Raw genomic sequence first — 18037 nt, forward strand, 5'->3', positions numbered from 1 at the left:
TTAGAAAATAATCCAATTTTTAGAATCTACAATCTTAATAAAATACAACCAGATTCAGAATCATAGCAACAGTCAATCAACTGTAAATTTCCAGTTCCATACTAAGCTACAATTATATGAAGCTAAAGAAATAGGGACTAGAGGCCTACTTGCTTGTTTTTCTGATAAAACATAGTATACCTTAGTTTAAAAATATTATCTTCATCTATTACTATAGTAGAAACAGTACATACTGGGAAGTCTACTGTTACAGGTACCTTTAGCACTGATTCAAACCAGTAATAGTTCGCTGTGAAAATAAGACGATTTATTGTCTGTGTATTCTGTAAATTACATTAATTGCGAAAAGCTAGTAAAGTGCCTTCAGTTATATTTTATATATAGGGAATAGTTTCATTATCAAAGCTACAGACAATTAAATGTAGAATAACTGGTGACTTTAGGCACCAAACAAATCAAGGGACAGAATTCTTCACTTGTTTTCTTGCCCCAAAGCATCTAAACCATGATTGAAAATAAAGGATACATTTCTGGTCTTAATATAAATTGTATATTGTGAAATATTTAACATGTGAACAGGAAGGAAAGATTTTGTCAGAGGTTAAATGATTTGTAATGCTTTTTCATTTTCTCTGGTTGCTTGTTAAGCTGCTAGAGAAGCATTCCCTTTTGCACAGCAGCAACCTTCAGAGATCTTTGTAATGTATTTTTACACACTTCGCATGTTATTTTTCTCTCATTTTTACAGTTGTTTATGAAGCTGCTTGGAAATGTATCCCTATTATCCTATAGGTTTTTGTGAAGTTGTACTGTATCCAAAATAAGCCAACTAATTAGTAATGATGGGCTTTTTCAACTGCACGCTCATTTTCAAATGAATTTATTGAAGTAAAGGATTTACAGCATATGGACTCACAGACTTCTCATGAGTTAAACTGGCATCCATATGTACAGCTTTCAGTAGAGAACTCTAGAGTAATATTTACAATGTAAATATCAACTTTTATTACATAAGAAACAAATATATCACAACTTTCACTTCACAACATATTTGTTCTGGTTTGATGACTAAAGTCATCTCTTTGAAATACTATGTGGAACTCAAAAATAACTTGTTCTTGTCGTAGACTTCACCAGGTGTCTTTCAGAGGTCCTGAAAAACAAAGGAGAAATATGTTTTAAAAGCCACTTTAGTAAGCAATTGCACCATCAGGCTTACAAAAGCAGACAGCAGACAAGAAGTAACACTTGATACAAAACAACGGCTGTGCTTGGGGCTGTCAAGCATGATATGGAGCTATTTACAAGACCTTGGTGGGCATTACAGTCAGCAGACAGGCTGTAGGATGAGGAGGAAAGGTTGAAGGGTTAGACAAAAGTGTTACCACATTTTGGCCTACAGCTGAATGGCTCGCTTTGAAAACAACTGTATCCTTGAAATGGATACGCATATTCAGGTTGCTTGATACATGCTACTTCAGCAACTAGGCACTGCGACAAAATGGCCAGTAATGGTCAATATTGAGTAAACTATTCACCTATAGGGAAATCTGGGTCATCCATTTGGTCCATAAAAAAGGAAAGGACTGAAAATATTCTGAGGAAGACATCCACAACCCACTGTACCTCTATTCTCTCCCACTTACTCAGAAGTTTTAGGAGGTACAAAATCCAGGAGCAGATATTTTTGCAATAATCTTGTCTAGAAATAAAATGTCTTTCCTGAATCCCATCATTTACAATTTGTTGTTGTTGTTGTTGTTCCTTAAGGTATAAGCAGTTTATGTCTTTTCTAATCTCTGGGAATTTTAGAGGAACTGCTACATTCACGGAAAGGAAAAGAACACTTTCTTTCAGTCTTGGAAGGAAATGACTGTTTGGAAAATGTCTTTTCTTTTATGCTCTCTCCCTCTCCCCCGAGAAAGTTACCTTCAAGAGTAGCCTTTTTTCTTACTTGTAGTTGAAGCACAGCTGAATGTCAAAAAGCATCCTATCATCAATTTCATAACATACATTCGAGAATAGCAAGCCAAATTCCCTTCTATGTTACCTTTTCAATTTTATGTCCCTGTAAGTGCTGTGATGTAGAAGGGTTTACATTTCAGTAAACAACAACAACAACAAAAAGTATTTGTGAACTATTTTAGAAAAATAGTATTCGCTAACTGGAAAACAGTAATGCAATATTTGCATGTCAGATGATCCCTCTGCAGTACACCTTAGATGGGAGTCAAGTGCTTTCTTAATGTTTAGGGTTCATGTTGCTCATCCACTTAATTCTAGGGGCAACTCCCTTATAATGAAATAGATGTTAAACAAAATGTGCAGATTTTTTTCTTTTTTGTAATTAAATGAAATATCCTGGAGTATGTTCTCTGAAGAAATAATCATCTTTGTAAATAAAAATTAGTCAATTCTGCGTTTATGCTGTGGTGCACACAAGTTGAAACACCCAAGTGAGTTAGGTGCATTATTAACAGTGCCATTTAATTAGGAATTTTCAGCAACAGCAATCATGGCATAACTTAATTATTGTTATAAAAATTATTATCATATTCAGGCACAATCCCTGTGGAAATATGCAGCGTTTTGCAGAACATGTCTCTTTCCTACATTATTCTGCTTTTCTGATAGACCACGCTTTATGTATGATTAATCTCATTTTATGGGTCAAGTGAAGTAACAGCAAAAGGAAAGAAAATCTGGGCATACCAGTGGGAGGCGGCTCAGCAGATCATCTACAGAATCATAGTTTTCTGAAAAGGAAGGTTCAAGAAGTTCTGCTTCATCTCGAAGTTTAGCAGGGTTGAGCTCTTCCTGGCTGTTAGGGATCAGAAACAAGTTTTACTGCTCTCAGAGAAAGCAAACAAGCAAGCTAAGATTTCTTCTACCTGTAGCTGTTGCACATTTTGTTACACTTATACCAAAGTGTTATAAACCACATGAAATAACATGTTTAGTGGGGGAAGAGACATGGTATTTAAAAACGGTTGTCTAAATGAGTGAGTATACAAACAGAATATAAGATCTACAAAAACATGTACTGGCATTTCTCACCTGTACTGATTAGGTCTTTCTGGGTCTTCATTTTATGTGCTTACTTAAAGGCAAATTTTCAACAGAGAGTGCATTTTCTTTAGAAAATTGTTGTTCATGTTCCATAGCTCTGTGGATTTTTCTTTAAGAGGTTTTTTTAAATAAATAAAACCATTTTAAGATTCTGACAGAAGCTTTTTTAAATCGCCAGATGCTGTCTCCTCTTTATTCTTTTATTCTAATCTGATTGTAGCGTCTGTTCCAGTCTGGAAGAAAACGCTGTCTGTATTTGAAAACCATGTTATAAACTATGTTATAAAGTCATTAACGTACATTGCCCTTTGTTTGTCCTCTCTGTACACTTACGTGGGTATAAATCTTTTTTATTTTAATACCATACAAGTATGGAAACAATAAGTATTGGCTTTCTTGTAGTACCTTCTTTTTCCAGTTAAAACTGAATTTAAGTACTTCTTCACAGCCATTTGCTTTCGAAAGCGGCTGTAGTTGTCAGTGAAGACAGCGTCAGAGTGGCGTTTGACAGGACTGTCCTGGGAGCTGGAAATACAAAAATTACAAAAGCCAAATTAAGAGATTATATACATTTAAAAGAAGATACCATTAAATGAGTGAAACAGATTTTACAACGTAGGTTAGTTAAATAAAATCAAATTTCCATTTCAGCTTTAATTTCCAGCTATGACTTTGGGTCTTTCTTTTGTTGAAAAGAAGCCATTTCTTCTACTGCTTAATACATATTTTAATAACAATGATCGAGTTCTAAGGATCAGTATTCAGTCTTCTCCTGCTCAACTTTGCCATGGCCCATGCAATTAGGATCCGTAGGCTGTGATTTCTAGAGTCCCTGTCACAGGAATTATGCAGGATCAAATGGCTGAGTGTGGATTTCATGACTCTCCCATGTCTGTTCTCAGGTTAACCTTTTTAATAAAATTACTTTCTTCTGATTCCTATCATTTATGTAAATATATTTTACTACAAAGCCAAGGTGCAGACAGACTAGTTTAAGCTTTTAAGGGACCTGGTTACTGTTCATATGGAACTCAGGACAGAGCCTGCCTCTGAGGAAAGTAAGAGTGTAGCGTCACATACATAGCTGTTGTTTTAAGAAGGTACCAGGAGACAAAACACACCTTGTGAAATCCAGACTTGGAGGCCTATTTTTCATGCAACTTGGGAAGCATCAGTGTGTTCTGCTTTAAATGATGTTTAGAGCGTACTGGCACTATATGTTCTCGAATAAAGGCAGCATTGACATAAATGCAGGACCTAATTTTCACTCAGCTTTTGAGTATATGAAGTAGGCACTTAAAGGAACTCTCATATCAGGTCAGACCAAAGTACTCTACTATTCCATTCCCAAGAGTACCCTGTAGCTGCTGCTTAGGGATATGAAAACAAGGGAAGTGAACAGTAATCCTTCCAAGCATCCTGCGGTCATTGGTTTTATGAACATTGTGATCTGGAAGTTGCATCCAGGTCTCTTGTTTATGGATTTGCCTCATTCTTTTTTTGAATCCTTCTATAATACAGATCTCCCAAACATCTGGCAATATGTTCTACAGTAGGAAAAAAAAAATCCTTTTTGTTCCCACTGTAAACCAATTGTTTCTTAATTTCATTGAGTGTTCCCCTGTCGTTACATAAGTACTGAGTAATCAGTCATTTTGTATTTACTTTTGCCATTCAGCTGCCAAGCTAGTAAAAACAGTACCAGGGGAAAAGAAATAGCAAATTGTCTTGATAATTATTGTAATGTGGCCACTATTTATTATCAGCGCTATGTGCATTGTCTGTTGCTCTACGCCTCACAGCTGTATCAGGAATAAATAGTAACATATTAATTTAGTAACAAAGACCACTAAGTTGTTATATAGGATTTTCAGCTTCCCCATAATTATATCAGTTTCTCTTTCATTATCTCTATATAGCAAAAATGAGAACTTAAGTACAGAAGGGTAAAAAATTGCCAATGAAGCCAGCTAGGAAAAAACTCTACCTAATGTAATTGTCACCTCACCTAACTCGTTTTCTAATAAGCGAATGCAGATATCTCTTCACAGCAAGTTTAGCCAAAAGATGGCTGTAGACACTGGTGAAAATTCCATCAGCATGCCTTGCATTTCTGAAATGGACAATAAATAAACTCTACAATACAACCTGGGTTCATATCATTTTGATAATGTTCATTTTGTAAACATATTACTTTCCTTAAGTTATCTATTGTACATTTTAGATTAAGCTAATTTCATAAAACAACTTCCAAATTTTCACACTATAAGTTTTAGTCTTTCCTGAGAAGTGAATGAATTCATCATGCCAGAATGGCAATGCAATCAGCATTTCTGCAGACACTCCTACTGCTAACCAGAGGCCGTGTGGGTTTTTTTCTGTAATTGATACTTCCTTTACTATTTCTAAATTTGAAAATGTGACCAATTTTTGTCCAAATTCAAGTAGTGCATCATCATATTTATTTATGATAATAAAAAACTCACCTATCAATAATTCTGGACAGATCAAAATAGAATTTCTCATTTTCAGGTAGTGTGTTCTGCAAAATGTCTGATTCAGACTTTAATGACCCGTGGGCATGGTCAGGTTCACTGGCTCCATCAAATGGCATTCTGTTTCCCAATCTGTTGGAGGAGGAAAACGTGAAGTACAGTTAGCTAAGGACATGCAACACTTCATTGCAATTTACATTCTGATTTGTGTCAAAATGCACATCTCCCTACTTTAATCTGTAAGGCAGTCTAAAGTAGTCCGGACAAATCAAAAATCACCTTCAGGTATAATCCATGCTCAGTGAAAGAGTAATCGACATAATAGACCCTTCCCTTTAATGCATATTTTCTAGATATATGTTGTCATTGCACACAATTTATTCCAGTAACAGTGTATACTGTATGTCAATTACAGTTCAAGGGATAATGATGAAGCTTTTCATAACAACTACATTTTATATAAATAATGAATGGAATTACCAACCTCTACACATGCAAAGTGAAAACAATTCCTGTGAAGTACTTACCTTCCTATTAAGATTTAAAATGTGCATTGAAATGCAGTATGAAACAGTTCTTAGGCCTTCTCTAAAGAAAGTAAATATACCTTCAAAAATTTCAAACTAAATATGAAGTGTGGTAGTGTATCTCTCTGTGTTTTTATTCTCTTATGTTTAAATTCATTTGCCAGCTGCAAGTTTAAAAAGTTCACGTTTAACATTTCAAAATGTATCACAGCAATTGCTATGTATAAACTGATTTGCCATTACTTCCCATTTAAATAAATTACTGTTTCTTATGGTGCTTCACATTTTACCAAGGGCAATCTAACTGCATAGCAGTAGTTTGGCATCAGGCATTTCTTCTAACTGCTATTAAGTGCTGGGACAGACAACAGGCTCCCATCAGTATACTAAACCTCTGCGTATGATGATGTGCAAAAATGAAATACTAAAACTAAGATAGACTCTCCTTGTAATTTTACAGTGATTAGAGCTATTAGTATTACTTATATATCTGAGACATGTAAGACTTCTGTCTGGCAAAAAAAAATAGCATAGTTGTTGTGTTAAATAAACCAACTCAAGTCACACCTTTTGAAAACCACTCACTATAATGTTTTGCTATACTGTTTTTCTTTGGTCTTTTTACACCTTATGTTCCTCTTACCTAAATGTAAAATATACCTTTCTGCCACCTAGTTTAATTTAGTTAAGATGACTAATAACAACTTCAATAATTCAGAGCATGCAGCAGTACAAAATCATCAGTACATACAGACCACTTCCACTCACTCATAATTTAGGAATGTTTAATGTCTTTGATTTTGGCTATGTATGTCTCTGCTTTCTAAAAGATGCATCCACCTAGCTGAACTTGGGTGATAAAGGATCTTTCCCGTAAGTAAAGCCGAGGCTGTTTTAATGGACATGCACCACGTCCTGGAGCACATTTTGACACACATCCTCTGTGCCATCTCCGACAGGGTGGTCGCGGCTGGCTGGCTCGTGGGGTAGCATTGCTGCTGGAGCCTCTGAGGGTGCCTGCCTGTCTCGGGTGGTTTTAAAGGGCAGGTTTGGCGGATACCGGAGGGGCTCGGCCCCGCATGCTTGACCGAAGTCTCAACGAGGAGATGAGCACCCGCCAGTCCCCGAGCGAGCACCCGAACACGGAGCGATGCACCGTGCACTTGTCGGAAGAGCACAGCGGACAGCTGGCGGTTGTCACAGCCCCCTCGACCGACCCGGCGCAGCGCGGCGCGGAGCGCAGGTCTTACCGCGGGACAGGGGGGAAGGCGGCGCCCCGCGGGGGCAGCGCCCGCGCCCGCCAGCAGAGGGCGCTGAGGAGGGCGAGGGCGAGCAGGAGCGGAGAGGCGCTGCGGTGCTCCATGGCCGCCACCTGCGGAGGGAAGAGCGCAGCCGTCACCCACCGACCCGCCCGCACCCACCGGCCCTGCGCTGGGGCACCGCGGGGAAACCGGCCCGGCCCGGCCCCGAGGGATTCCGCCGGCAGGGGGGCCGCCACGGTGACCTCGCTGCCGTAGGGCAGAGAGAGCTGACACCTGCCGAAAGCGGTCTCCGGCACCGTGGGGGGAACAGCAGAGCCCGGGGTTTAACTACCTTATAAAATACATATATATATATTAAGCGCTAAAAAAGAGGGGTCACTCCCCCACTGCTCCGGATGGTAAGACTCGCTCTCCGCGACCCGACGGCTGAGGCGCCTTCCATGCAGGTCTGGGAGAGGAGAAGGGGACAAAGGGACGGGGACACCCTCCTCATGCACTGGGAAGTTGCCGCTGCGGAGGAGGCAAAGTTACTCACGGAGCCGCAAGTCTGTCGGTGTGGCTGGCTGGGCGGGCGCGGAGCGCTGCGCTGCTGGGGGCCTGCGCCCTGCCCCGCTGCGCGGCTGACGGGGCGGCGGAGGATGAAGGTGAAGAGGAGAGCTCCGTCCCGCCGCACGCTCTGAGCTGCCCGCCGCGCCACCGCGTTTTATAGCGTTTACACGTTTCTGCTTCCGAAGAAGCAATCACGTTACTGAGGAGACGTCACCCTTCCCAAGGGGACGGTCGCTTTGTTCAGGACAGTCAGAGGCTTATATTTAATTCATGAGCAACCGCGCACCCTACCTCTCCCCCTCTTTCCCTCCCCCCCCCATTATTTGATTTATATTAATGAGTTAGTTTTGCGGGGAACAGATCCCGGTCGGCAGCGTGATTCCACCGCACAAAGCAGGAGAGCAGGCGGCTGGCCGGCGGCTGCGGGGGTTACGCCGCACCACGTCCCCCTGAACGCAACCGGGGCAGAAGGGAGGGGAGGTGGCTGCAGCCCAAGGGGCCCTTCGCTCTCTCCTCGAGTATCTCCCCGCGGAGTCCCGGTCCCGCGCTGGCTTCTTTCTCTGGCTATTCGACAGTGTTTTCAGGCTTATCCGGTCCTTCTCTGTCCCTGGTACAGGCCCGTCCCTGCCGGGTGTCCACGCCCGGGATGCGCCGTCGGATGGGCCGGAGCTTGCACAAGCAGCAGCGCCTGAGTACGCAGGAGTCTTAAAAATAAAATGTTTATTTGGACTTTAGCTTGATTTTAGCAGGCGGAAGGGGCGCTTTCCAGTGTTTGCTTTTTCCTTTAAAGTGTGTGTGTTCGTGGGAAACAGATCAGCCCCCACATCCAAGTACCACTTGGTGCATCCACGCACCGTAGGTGCTTATAGGCGTTCTGTGGATCCCCGCGCCGACACCCTCTGTGCTGGCGCGCAGGGAACGCGGCTGGAGCGCGTGTTAAACCCCGGTGCGCGGAAAGGGGGTCAACTCTGCCTGCTAACGTGTCTCCAGCCCAAACCTCGGGGCTGGAGTCAGTACAACGGCAAGGGGGAACCAGATAATAGCAAGCCTTGGATTTTCTCCTTCGAGTTTTCTCTGCCTCAAAGAGATCTGTGAGCAGCAGGAAAAGAAACATGGGAGAAGCAGGAGTGGGACCCGCGCGGGGGGCGGCAGAGCAGGGCTGCTCCTGCAAGCACTTTTTCGTGTCGCAGAGTGTCTTTTCAGTGCCTGCCCTGAAATAACTGCCAAAGAGTCGCGGTAAGAATTACAGCTGAAAAGGTCATCATCGTTTTTTCTTTTCCTTGAGCATTTTTTATGCTTCTAATCCTCCTACTCAGTAAGTAACGATTGTACAAATCCATACAGACGATTTCACAATTTCTTCTTACTTCTAATAAGTTTCTCTGTTTCGTGTTTCACTAAAGGTTAGGCAGTCTCAACGCCGAAGATTCTGAGATGCTTAATCACATTTTCTAATTCAGTTACATAAAAATTAAGTGAATTAGATTAAAAATGCCTGGAAATTTGTTTCTCAGATGACAGCTGTGACTAAAACCAGAGTTCCTGCAGCAGTCTAATTTCAGGAAATTTTCCCCGTGTTACTACATAACTAGAGGTCGAAGAAGCAATTCTGCTCTGGAATGGCGCGATGAGCATCGATAGCACCCTATTGCCCCCACCCCTTAGAAATATCCCAGCTAGGGCTCATAGACGTTGTGTTGTATGTACCACCTGGGAAAGTTCAACAGACTTTACCCCCACGCTTGAAAGAGGAGAGAGGAGGAGAAACCCATCTCCTGCGTGGCGTAAAGACGCGTCGTTGGGGCGCTACGAAGGCTGCGGATGCCCAGCCTCCTACCCGGAGGGGCCAGCGATAAGGGGGAAGGCGGCTCTCGGGCCGGAGGGCGCGGGCAGCCCGCGGCCAGCGCTGAGCAGGGCTTGGGGTGGACCGGAACGCAGCGGCTGCCCGCAGCCCCACTCCGCAGCTCCGCTCCTCCGCCCCATTCGTCAGCCCGCCCCTCAGCCCTTCTCCTCGGCCTCGCTCCTCAGCCCTGCTCCTGCCGAGGGCGTCGCGCCGGGAAAAGCCCAAACGCAGCCGGCGGCTGGTACCGGAGAAGAAAGAAGTTTCCTTTCAGCATGCCTGAGCTAGCGCAGCCTGGACGCGGGGCGAGGGCTCGCAGGAGTCCTGCGAGCTGCAGTCCCTGGGACGGAGGAGGGGAGCCGCCGACTAAATCTAGGGGATATGTGAAAAATAAATAATTCTGTTGTCAGTTGCTACGTATGTGCTATATGGGTGGCTGCATCCTGTGAGGAAAACTATACAGACTGCGCTGCCAAAAACATTCGGGAATCACTGGTAGATCTGTAACGCTCACCATACCACACCACAGCATACCATGATGTACCATACACACTCATTTAGCACACCTGGTTAGGCTGTAGAGCTGGCTAAAATGGCCCCAAAACCTTTCTCAGGGTGGCAGTATTACCGAAAAAAAACCCCTCTCTATAGTCCTTTTAATGATCTGAACAATCTTTAGTGCATCTAGTGTTACAATACTATCTATTTTCCCCATTCGATGGACAAAATACTGAGTCATTAGGAGATCGAGTGGATTCACCTTGTTTGCTCAGGACATCTCCAGTGCAGATTTGAATTGACCCCAGATGTCCCAAGCACTTTTCAATTGCCCTAACAATTATCTGCATTTCCCTTCAACACCCTGCTGCACCCACCATCTCCTCCTCCTCAATCAAGATAAACTGAAGAAGTGATGATACTCCTCCGTTTCTCCTTTGCCCTGCCCTTCTTCTAATTTCTCAAGAAAATTTTCATAGGGTTGTTTTGGGATGACTGAGAAGGGTTTGGGGTGGTAATCCAAATTCTAGCTTTCCCAACTTTTTTTTTTTTTTTTTTTTTCCTTGAAGCCTACATACAGTACTATTTCCACATATTTTGGAGATGATTTGATAAGAGCAAGTCATTAAAAATAAAATCCTTTATAAACACACAGATGTAGATAAGACCCTTTTCTAGAGGAGTCGTGAGCACTCTAAGATCTAGGCAGATGGACCCTTTCTGGATGGTAACTCCTACCGTCTTGTACTGGCAGAAACTTTACCCTCTCAGAAAAGTGTCACTTGGAAAAAAATAGTGCTTGGGACCTTCTCCAGGATAATATCTAGACACAGGCAACTCTTGGGCAACTATTTTGCAGTGGCTGTTGCAGGAATCCTGATACATACAGCTCCACATTTACTGATCCTTTGCTCTATATGTTATAAAATATCTTCTATTTACTCTTTACTCTTGCTTTATTTTCTTTAATGCTCCACTTAACAACAACAAAAAAAAAAGGTTATAATCAGAAAATTACAATATTTGGGAATGATGGAGAAACAATTAGACAAGATCGAGTAAAGAGCGGAAGCTTGTCTGAAAGTTTATCTCACCATTTGTACACAAACTTGTGTGATGTATATATATTAATCAAGTATTACCTAAAATAACTACATCATCTGGGGGAAAGAGATTTTGGAGTTTTGGGGTTTGTTGGTTAGATTTTATGACTATTTTTAGCGTGTAAAACCATGCTGAAATTGATGCGCTAAAAAACTCTTAAAGCCAAATCCTTAGATGAGAGAAAACTCTTACTTAAATGAAGGACCTGCTTAGCATTTACCAGATTTATCACGTAATTGCATTTTAAAGAGAGAAATAACATCAGCAATAGAGTTTTACTTTGGAAAAAAAAAAAAGTAATAAATAGTTGGCTTAAGACTTGCATGCTATATCGGAAGAGAAAACTTCTGGTGACTCATGAGCTCTGCCTCACGAATCACTGGGTCTGCAGAATTTCCCTGGTGCATTACAGCTCATGTTCCTGTAGATGAGTTCAGAAACTCTGCCTTTGATCCCATAGCTGTATCACATTGATCCATGAGTTTTTTAGAGCTTATAGAGCAGACTGATGGAGCACTACCATTCAGCAGTCAGCAGAACAACTTTTCCAACTTTCACAAAAGAGATAACAGAATAAATGCCAAGAAACTGTACATGAAAAGTAAAAAACACAAATAAAAAGTTATAAACTAGCTTGCCCTTCTCTGATCCTTTAATGGCATGATTAGCATAATCTCCAATTCATGCTTACATCTTCCTATGGCCTTGCTTGGTCCCACTCTCCCATAAGCATTCATATTTCTCTGCATCACCTGGTTTGAAAAAACAGATAGGGTCACTTGCTGAAACTTGTCCCAGATTCACTCTCTTTGCAACTATCTCTGAATCCTAACAATATTCAAGCAGAGACTGGACAACACCCTCAGACACATGGTGTGAACTGTGGGGTTGTCATATGGAGGGACAGGAGCTGGACTCGATGAACCTTGTGGGTCCCTTCCCGCTCAGCACATTCTACGATTCTATGAATGCTTCTCAGGAGAAATAAGGAGAAAACCATCAGTTCATTCTTTTAGGTAAGTTTTATTTCAAAAACACAGTTACTGTTCCATCATACCTTTAGCCTGAGTCAGTTCTGCAGACTCAGAAATGTGATGGTGAACAATAAAACATGGACAAATATTTCGCAATTGAAAATTCATGACTTGCCTCTTGCCACAGAAACATTCAGCAGAAGAGTGCTTGTCTTCTCAGTTCCCAGCTGTGAGGGGGTCACGCAGGTGGAACAGGGGAGCCTTCATTTCCTCTCTCACCCATCTTGAGCCCTATTCTCAGGTCACAAGTGTGGATCCTCAGAACAGAGTCATTAATAGGAGTAAACTCATACAACAAGTAAATTATATTAACAAATATGCATACTATGGATAACACTTGTACAAGTTCCTCCTGTTCCAGGTGATACCTTTGCCATATGACTCTGTGTGGGTTAACAATTGTCAAAATCAATTTTCAAAATCACTAGAACATTTGGATTATGTCCATGACTCCCAATGACTCTTCCACCTCTTGCATGAATATGTCCTGACATGTCACTAACACAGACACGCTTAACTAAAACTTCCTAATGGATACTATGATGAGCAAAATGCATGCAGGAGAGCTGCTGACTCCACTGGTATTCCCAAGGGTCTTTTCCCCTTGTCTGCCATGCCATCTAGGAGAACTCTTATTTCTTGTAGTTTAGTTCTGTGTTTTCATACCACCTGCTCCCTCATCCCAAAGTGCAGTCTCAGCTCAGTTTCAAAGACTCCAAGACAGTTTAGGGCAGACTTTTTTTTGTCCAGGTGTTTATGCTGTTTGGTATGTGCTTGAACTACTACTTCATGTTGATCTGGTTCATAGTATGCACCTATCTTAGAAGTGCCAGTCCAAATTCCTTATTCTTTAGCATGGACGTGTTGTTTTAGCCATCCCCCTCTCAATGTCAGTAATATGTATTCCACACTCATTCCCTAGGAAGATGGTGACTATGCAAACTTCAACAGCAGCTTTAACATTTTTGTTTTTCTTTCAAAACAATCTTCTCCTTTTCATGCTTCAACTAGCTTGTTTAAACTATTTCATTCACCTTAAAACCCAGAAAATCACATGGTAATACAAAGCTTGTCAGGAGGCAGAGTGTTTTCTGGATTGGTGATGTTACGTCTTTGTTTTTAATAACCTATCTGAAATATGTCCTATTCCTACCACCACTGTTATAATCTTCAATGTTCAGGAAAGGATCAGATGATACTTTCATCCCCAGAAATGTGTTCCTTCTCCTTCAGCTGCTCCAGCCCATTCCTCTTCTCTGCAAATCTAAAACAACCTCTGTATATGTCAGGAGTGTAGGTCTTCAAGATGCCACAGCATTCAGACTCAGCTTCCAACACAGTCTGGCTGCAAGTTCATCAAAAGCTCAGGGAATCCAAGAAGTTAAGAATGCTAATGGCTAGGAGCACATTTCCAGATGCAGCCAAACTGTTAAATGTCCCTTTGCCTTCCTCCCTGTTTCATATACTGACTGCAAAATACCCATGAATTATCAGAGAATTTAGCCCATTTATACATTTGCAACTGTATGACTGGAATCTTTCATAGTGTGCATACTATAACACCTGTTCAGAAAGGACTGGGATACTTCTCCAGTTTTGCATAGATCCTGTGTATAGTACAAGATCCTGTTTCTAGGCTGTGTGGCCAAATTCTTTTTGTTTTCCCCAGTGAACATTGCTACTATTGGACTGTCTGGAAGCCTGTGAGAGCAGACATTACCATCTCAGGATATAGAAAAACCCACGTCAGTCGGGCTGGAAGGCACATCTGAAGATGCTAATTATACTAGGATAACTTTATCCCTTGAACTGACCTAATCATCACAAGTTCTTTAGTAGCAGGCTGAAAAAAGAAACCATCTAAAAGCTACAGCAGAAACAAGCTATAAATGCTCAGTCTCAAGCAATTACTACTATTGTCTTCATGGAAAAAGAGCTGAGAAAGGTTTTCTAAAACTGTCCATGTGTATAAAGGGCATAGTGTAACGTGCTGTCTCTTAGCACTACTCTAAGCCTAACGTACATTATTATGGCTGTGAAAATCTGTATTCACATTTAGTTTCCATGAAGAAGCCATATAGAAGAAAGTATCAACCTGTTAGTTTAGCATCCCTAATAAATTAGGTAATTTGGACTTAACTGTTTTTTATATTAGTTATGGAAGAATTTTTGTAGTGTCCATGGATAAGAGAGACATATTTCCAATCTGGTTTATAATTTAGTTCTACTCCACACGTCACGGAACAAACAATAAACTCCTACATATTGTTTAATTGGCTTCTTGGCCAATACATCAATGGCTCATTATCCTTTTTGTCCTACATGAAGCGTTAAGAACGTTCCAGTGCACCAAAGTCAATATATTCCACTTAATAAAGTATACATAAACAGATCCAATACTGGTAGTGTTCTGTGGGATTTTGGGAGATGAAGATCATAAAAAAAAGATTAATAGAGACAGCAACACCTTTGATAGCCATCATATGTGCTGTCATCATGTATGTGTATAATTCTTTTCTGTAATTTGGGTTTTTTTATTTGACATATGAATGACAGTGCTTTCTGCAGAAACAAACAAAACATTCAGTACTGGTGTTACAACTCATGTGTTATTTTCATTTCTATTAAATGTTAATATTGAAATGTTTCCAACTATGGAACCTAAGCAACGAACCTTAACACCTTGAAATTTGTTAAACTTCATACTCAGATTGTAACAAAGTATGATTTTATAAATCATTGATTTAGATGTGAATCTTGCTCCTGGTGACTCTGGGTCAATCATGCAGTTACACTGACAGCTGCATACTAAAAATAACTGTGCAACCCTCCTCCAGCATGTAACTAAAGGATTTTTTTTTTTTTTTTTAATTTCCTGCTAGTGGGTAATTATTCTGTACAAGCTTTAAGTACAGTTCCATCTTTTAAGGCTCAGAAAGTTCATCCTCAGCCCAACTTGTGGTCCAGGTGTCAGTGATTGAGCAAGGCCAAGGATCAGCCTCTCCCAAGCAGCAACAAGGGTGTATTTCCCAACTTGACTGACAACAGTCTGGCTAGGAAAAAAATTAGCGATTGTCAGGTTTGGAGTTGAAGAGCTTATTAGTGTTCAGTATAGCCCTATTTTAGTCCTAACTACCTACTGTATACACTACCCAGTAAATAGCTGTGTGTACTCATAAGGTTGCATACAATTCTGTTTGCAGAGTTTGCGCACACGATACAAGATACACAAGTAAAAGTGTCCTGATAGTGAAAAGGTCACAAGGTCACTCAACAATGCACGTCATGTACAAATTTAAAAATCTGAAAATAAGCCGTACATAGGAGTCACTAAAACAATTCCAGACTCTCTTCAGTCTTGTCCTCCAGAGGAAGTGGAACCCAAAGCAAGATCTCTCTCAGGACCTACCAGAATGTGACGCGTTTTGTCAATTCCTCATTCTGTCTAGATGAAATACAGATTAGAGACAATCTTTTTAGAACTCTGTAAGAGATTGTCCTGCTGGGGACAATTTGTCTTCAGACAGTTTTGATTACAAACAGGATCGCTACAATGTTGGCCTCAACAGCCAGAGGAGAGACTGGGTCTCCAATACTAGAACTGTCCTTGTTCAGCTTTGCTTTCCAAACCCACTTCTAAAACCTTCCCTCAAACAGTGCCAAGAGGTGATCTTTAGCAGAATGAGACTCTAGAAAAACTACTCTTCAATCTTTCTTTTTGTCATCCTATTTCGTAGGCACATCATCCAGAGAGATAAAATGATGTGATATTCTGCAAGAAACATCTTCGTAAAACAACAGAAGTGCCAAGAGTCAAACAAAGCTCTGATTCAGGAGTTCTTGACCCTGTTCTCATATCAATTAATAGAAAGGAATGTCCAAGCACTGATTCTCTATGATCTCCATTGTCAACCCCTCCCTTACATCCTCACAGATCATTTTGCATGCCCAAAAAGTGACCAGGCAGGTGAGATGAGCAGAGTAGTCATCTGTTTTCACAGAGAAGAAACTTTCAACAAACAGAAATCACTTGGCAGATACGAATTATGCTGTTAAATTAGTCCCTAGAATGATGTGGTTTAAGGAATGATATTCTCATTCAGCAGAGTTATTAAATATATGAGTAATCTCACCACGGTCAATAACAGAGCAATGTAGATTAAGTCATCAGTCATCAGTCAGAGCATTTGGAGGGTTAAGGGTTAAGTGTGAACAATCTGTTTTCCTGGATTTGGCTTGTGTAGCAAGACCCCTAGTAGTATGTTTAGCACTCTCCATTTGCAAATCTACCCCTACAGAACAGCAATATTTAATACAGTATATTTCTTTCTTTTGATTCACTCTTCTGTTGTACTGATAGATGAACAGCTAGCCTTGAAAGTATTTGATCACTAATGACTCAGATTTTGAGTACAATGTTAACCTCAGTAAGATTGCCCGAAACATACTCAGTCTGTTTTTAAATCTCTGTAATGCCCAACACTAGAAACACCTTTTAAATCACCTAGACATTCAATGTCTTACAGGTGCCTTGAAAGAAGCAGGAACACCTATTTATACCTCTATGAGACTAGCAAATGTGTTTAAATGTACACGATGATATCTAGCCTTGGGCACCCATAAAATGTCTGTGAGAAGGCATGTGGATGAATATGCCTTGTTATGGATTAAGACCAACTGAAACAGAAGAAACCCTTTTAGGGTTTTTTCAGGAACACTATCAGGACATTAAACATAGTCAAACTTTCACTTGCTTTGCGAAGTCATGGTAAATATGACATTCTCTAACTTATTTGGATTTGTTGAAGCCTGTCTTAACCTACACTGAACTTTCTCAGTCCCTGTTTCTCTCCTCAATATTTTTGGTTTTACTGGGGATATCTCTGACCTAGACCAGGTTGTTTGGGTTGGTGGGAGAGATAAAAATCTTAGCTTTGGTGTCTCAGAGAGAGTTTTGTTTTTTAAAGCTAATACATTTCAAATGTGGTTAAATGATGTAGGAATATATTTCACGTTCAATTTCCTTTTCAGAAGTGTTTCAATGCCTCGAAGCATGTAGACACTTTTAAAGATTTTATTTAGTGTAAGCACCCCAGAAAGTATGTTTTTTGAACATGCAGGATTTTTTATAGGAGTCAGTTTTATTTCTTACCCCAAATGCTCAAAACTATCTGTATTACAAATTAGTGCATTGTAGATTTATAAGAATTTTGCGAGGCAATTCAAAATTTTACTAAATAACGCTGGTCATTTAGTGCTGATAAAAAGGTGTCTGTATCTTTCTGCAACATCCGTCCAAGGGATAAAACAACAACAACAACAAACAAACAAACAAACAAACAACAACAACAACAAAAACCAAACACAAACAAACAAAAAATCAGTGCTTTGATGGCAAACTAGTGCTGGAGAGCTTATCACATGCAACCCAATCAATTCTTCAAAGTGATTCTCTGGATAACAAAGTCATCTTTGTTATTTGGCAGAACAACAACAGAATGGGAGAGAGTAAAGACCTGTATATTTGTTTTCATCATACTTATCCAACAGACAGAGAGAGATGGAACTTACTATGGAACTGAATAGGAAAGCACTAAATTAGAAAAACAATACAATCACTCTAGTAGAGGTTTAAAGGGAATTCTTCTCTCCTACAAAA

The 18037-nt window shown here is 40.7% G+C and overlaps 1 protein-coding gene across 2 annotated transcripts; it reads right to left on the bottom strand.

Annotated features, from left to right (window-relative positions):
• Positions 1-864: 864 nt before the first annotated feature.
• On the bottom strand, positions 865-8641 carry VIP (vasoactive intestinal peptide). Of its 2 annotated transcripts, XM_065057377.1 has the most exons (7): positions 7889-8641; positions 7342-7463; positions 5556-5696; positions 5078-5182; positions 3475-3594; positions 2713-2821; positions 865-1153 (listed from the first exon to the last, which is right to left on the bottom strand). In XM_065057377.1, exons 2-7 carry the CDS (start codon positions 7452-7454, stop codon positions 1145-1147), a joined length of 597 nt encoding a protein of 198 aa, XP_064913449.1. In that variant the 5' UTR covers positions 7455-7463; positions 7889-8641; the 3' UTR covers positions 865-1144. The 2 variants fall into 2 exon arrangements, with proteins under 2 accessions (XP_064913449.1, XP_064913448.1); XM_065057376.1 differs by lacking the exon at positions 5078-5182 and having other exon boundaries at positions 7889-8193.
• Positions 8642-18037: the final 9396 nt, after the last annotated feature.

The sequence above is a fragment of the Columba livia genome, chromosome 3 (genome assembly GCF_036013475.1).
Source record: "Columba livia isolate bColLiv1 breed racing homer chromosome 3, bColLiv1.pat.W.v2, whole genome shotgun sequence".
Classification (NCBI taxonomy): Eukaryota; Metazoa; Chordata; class Aves; order Columbiformes; family Columbidae; genus Columba; species Columba livia.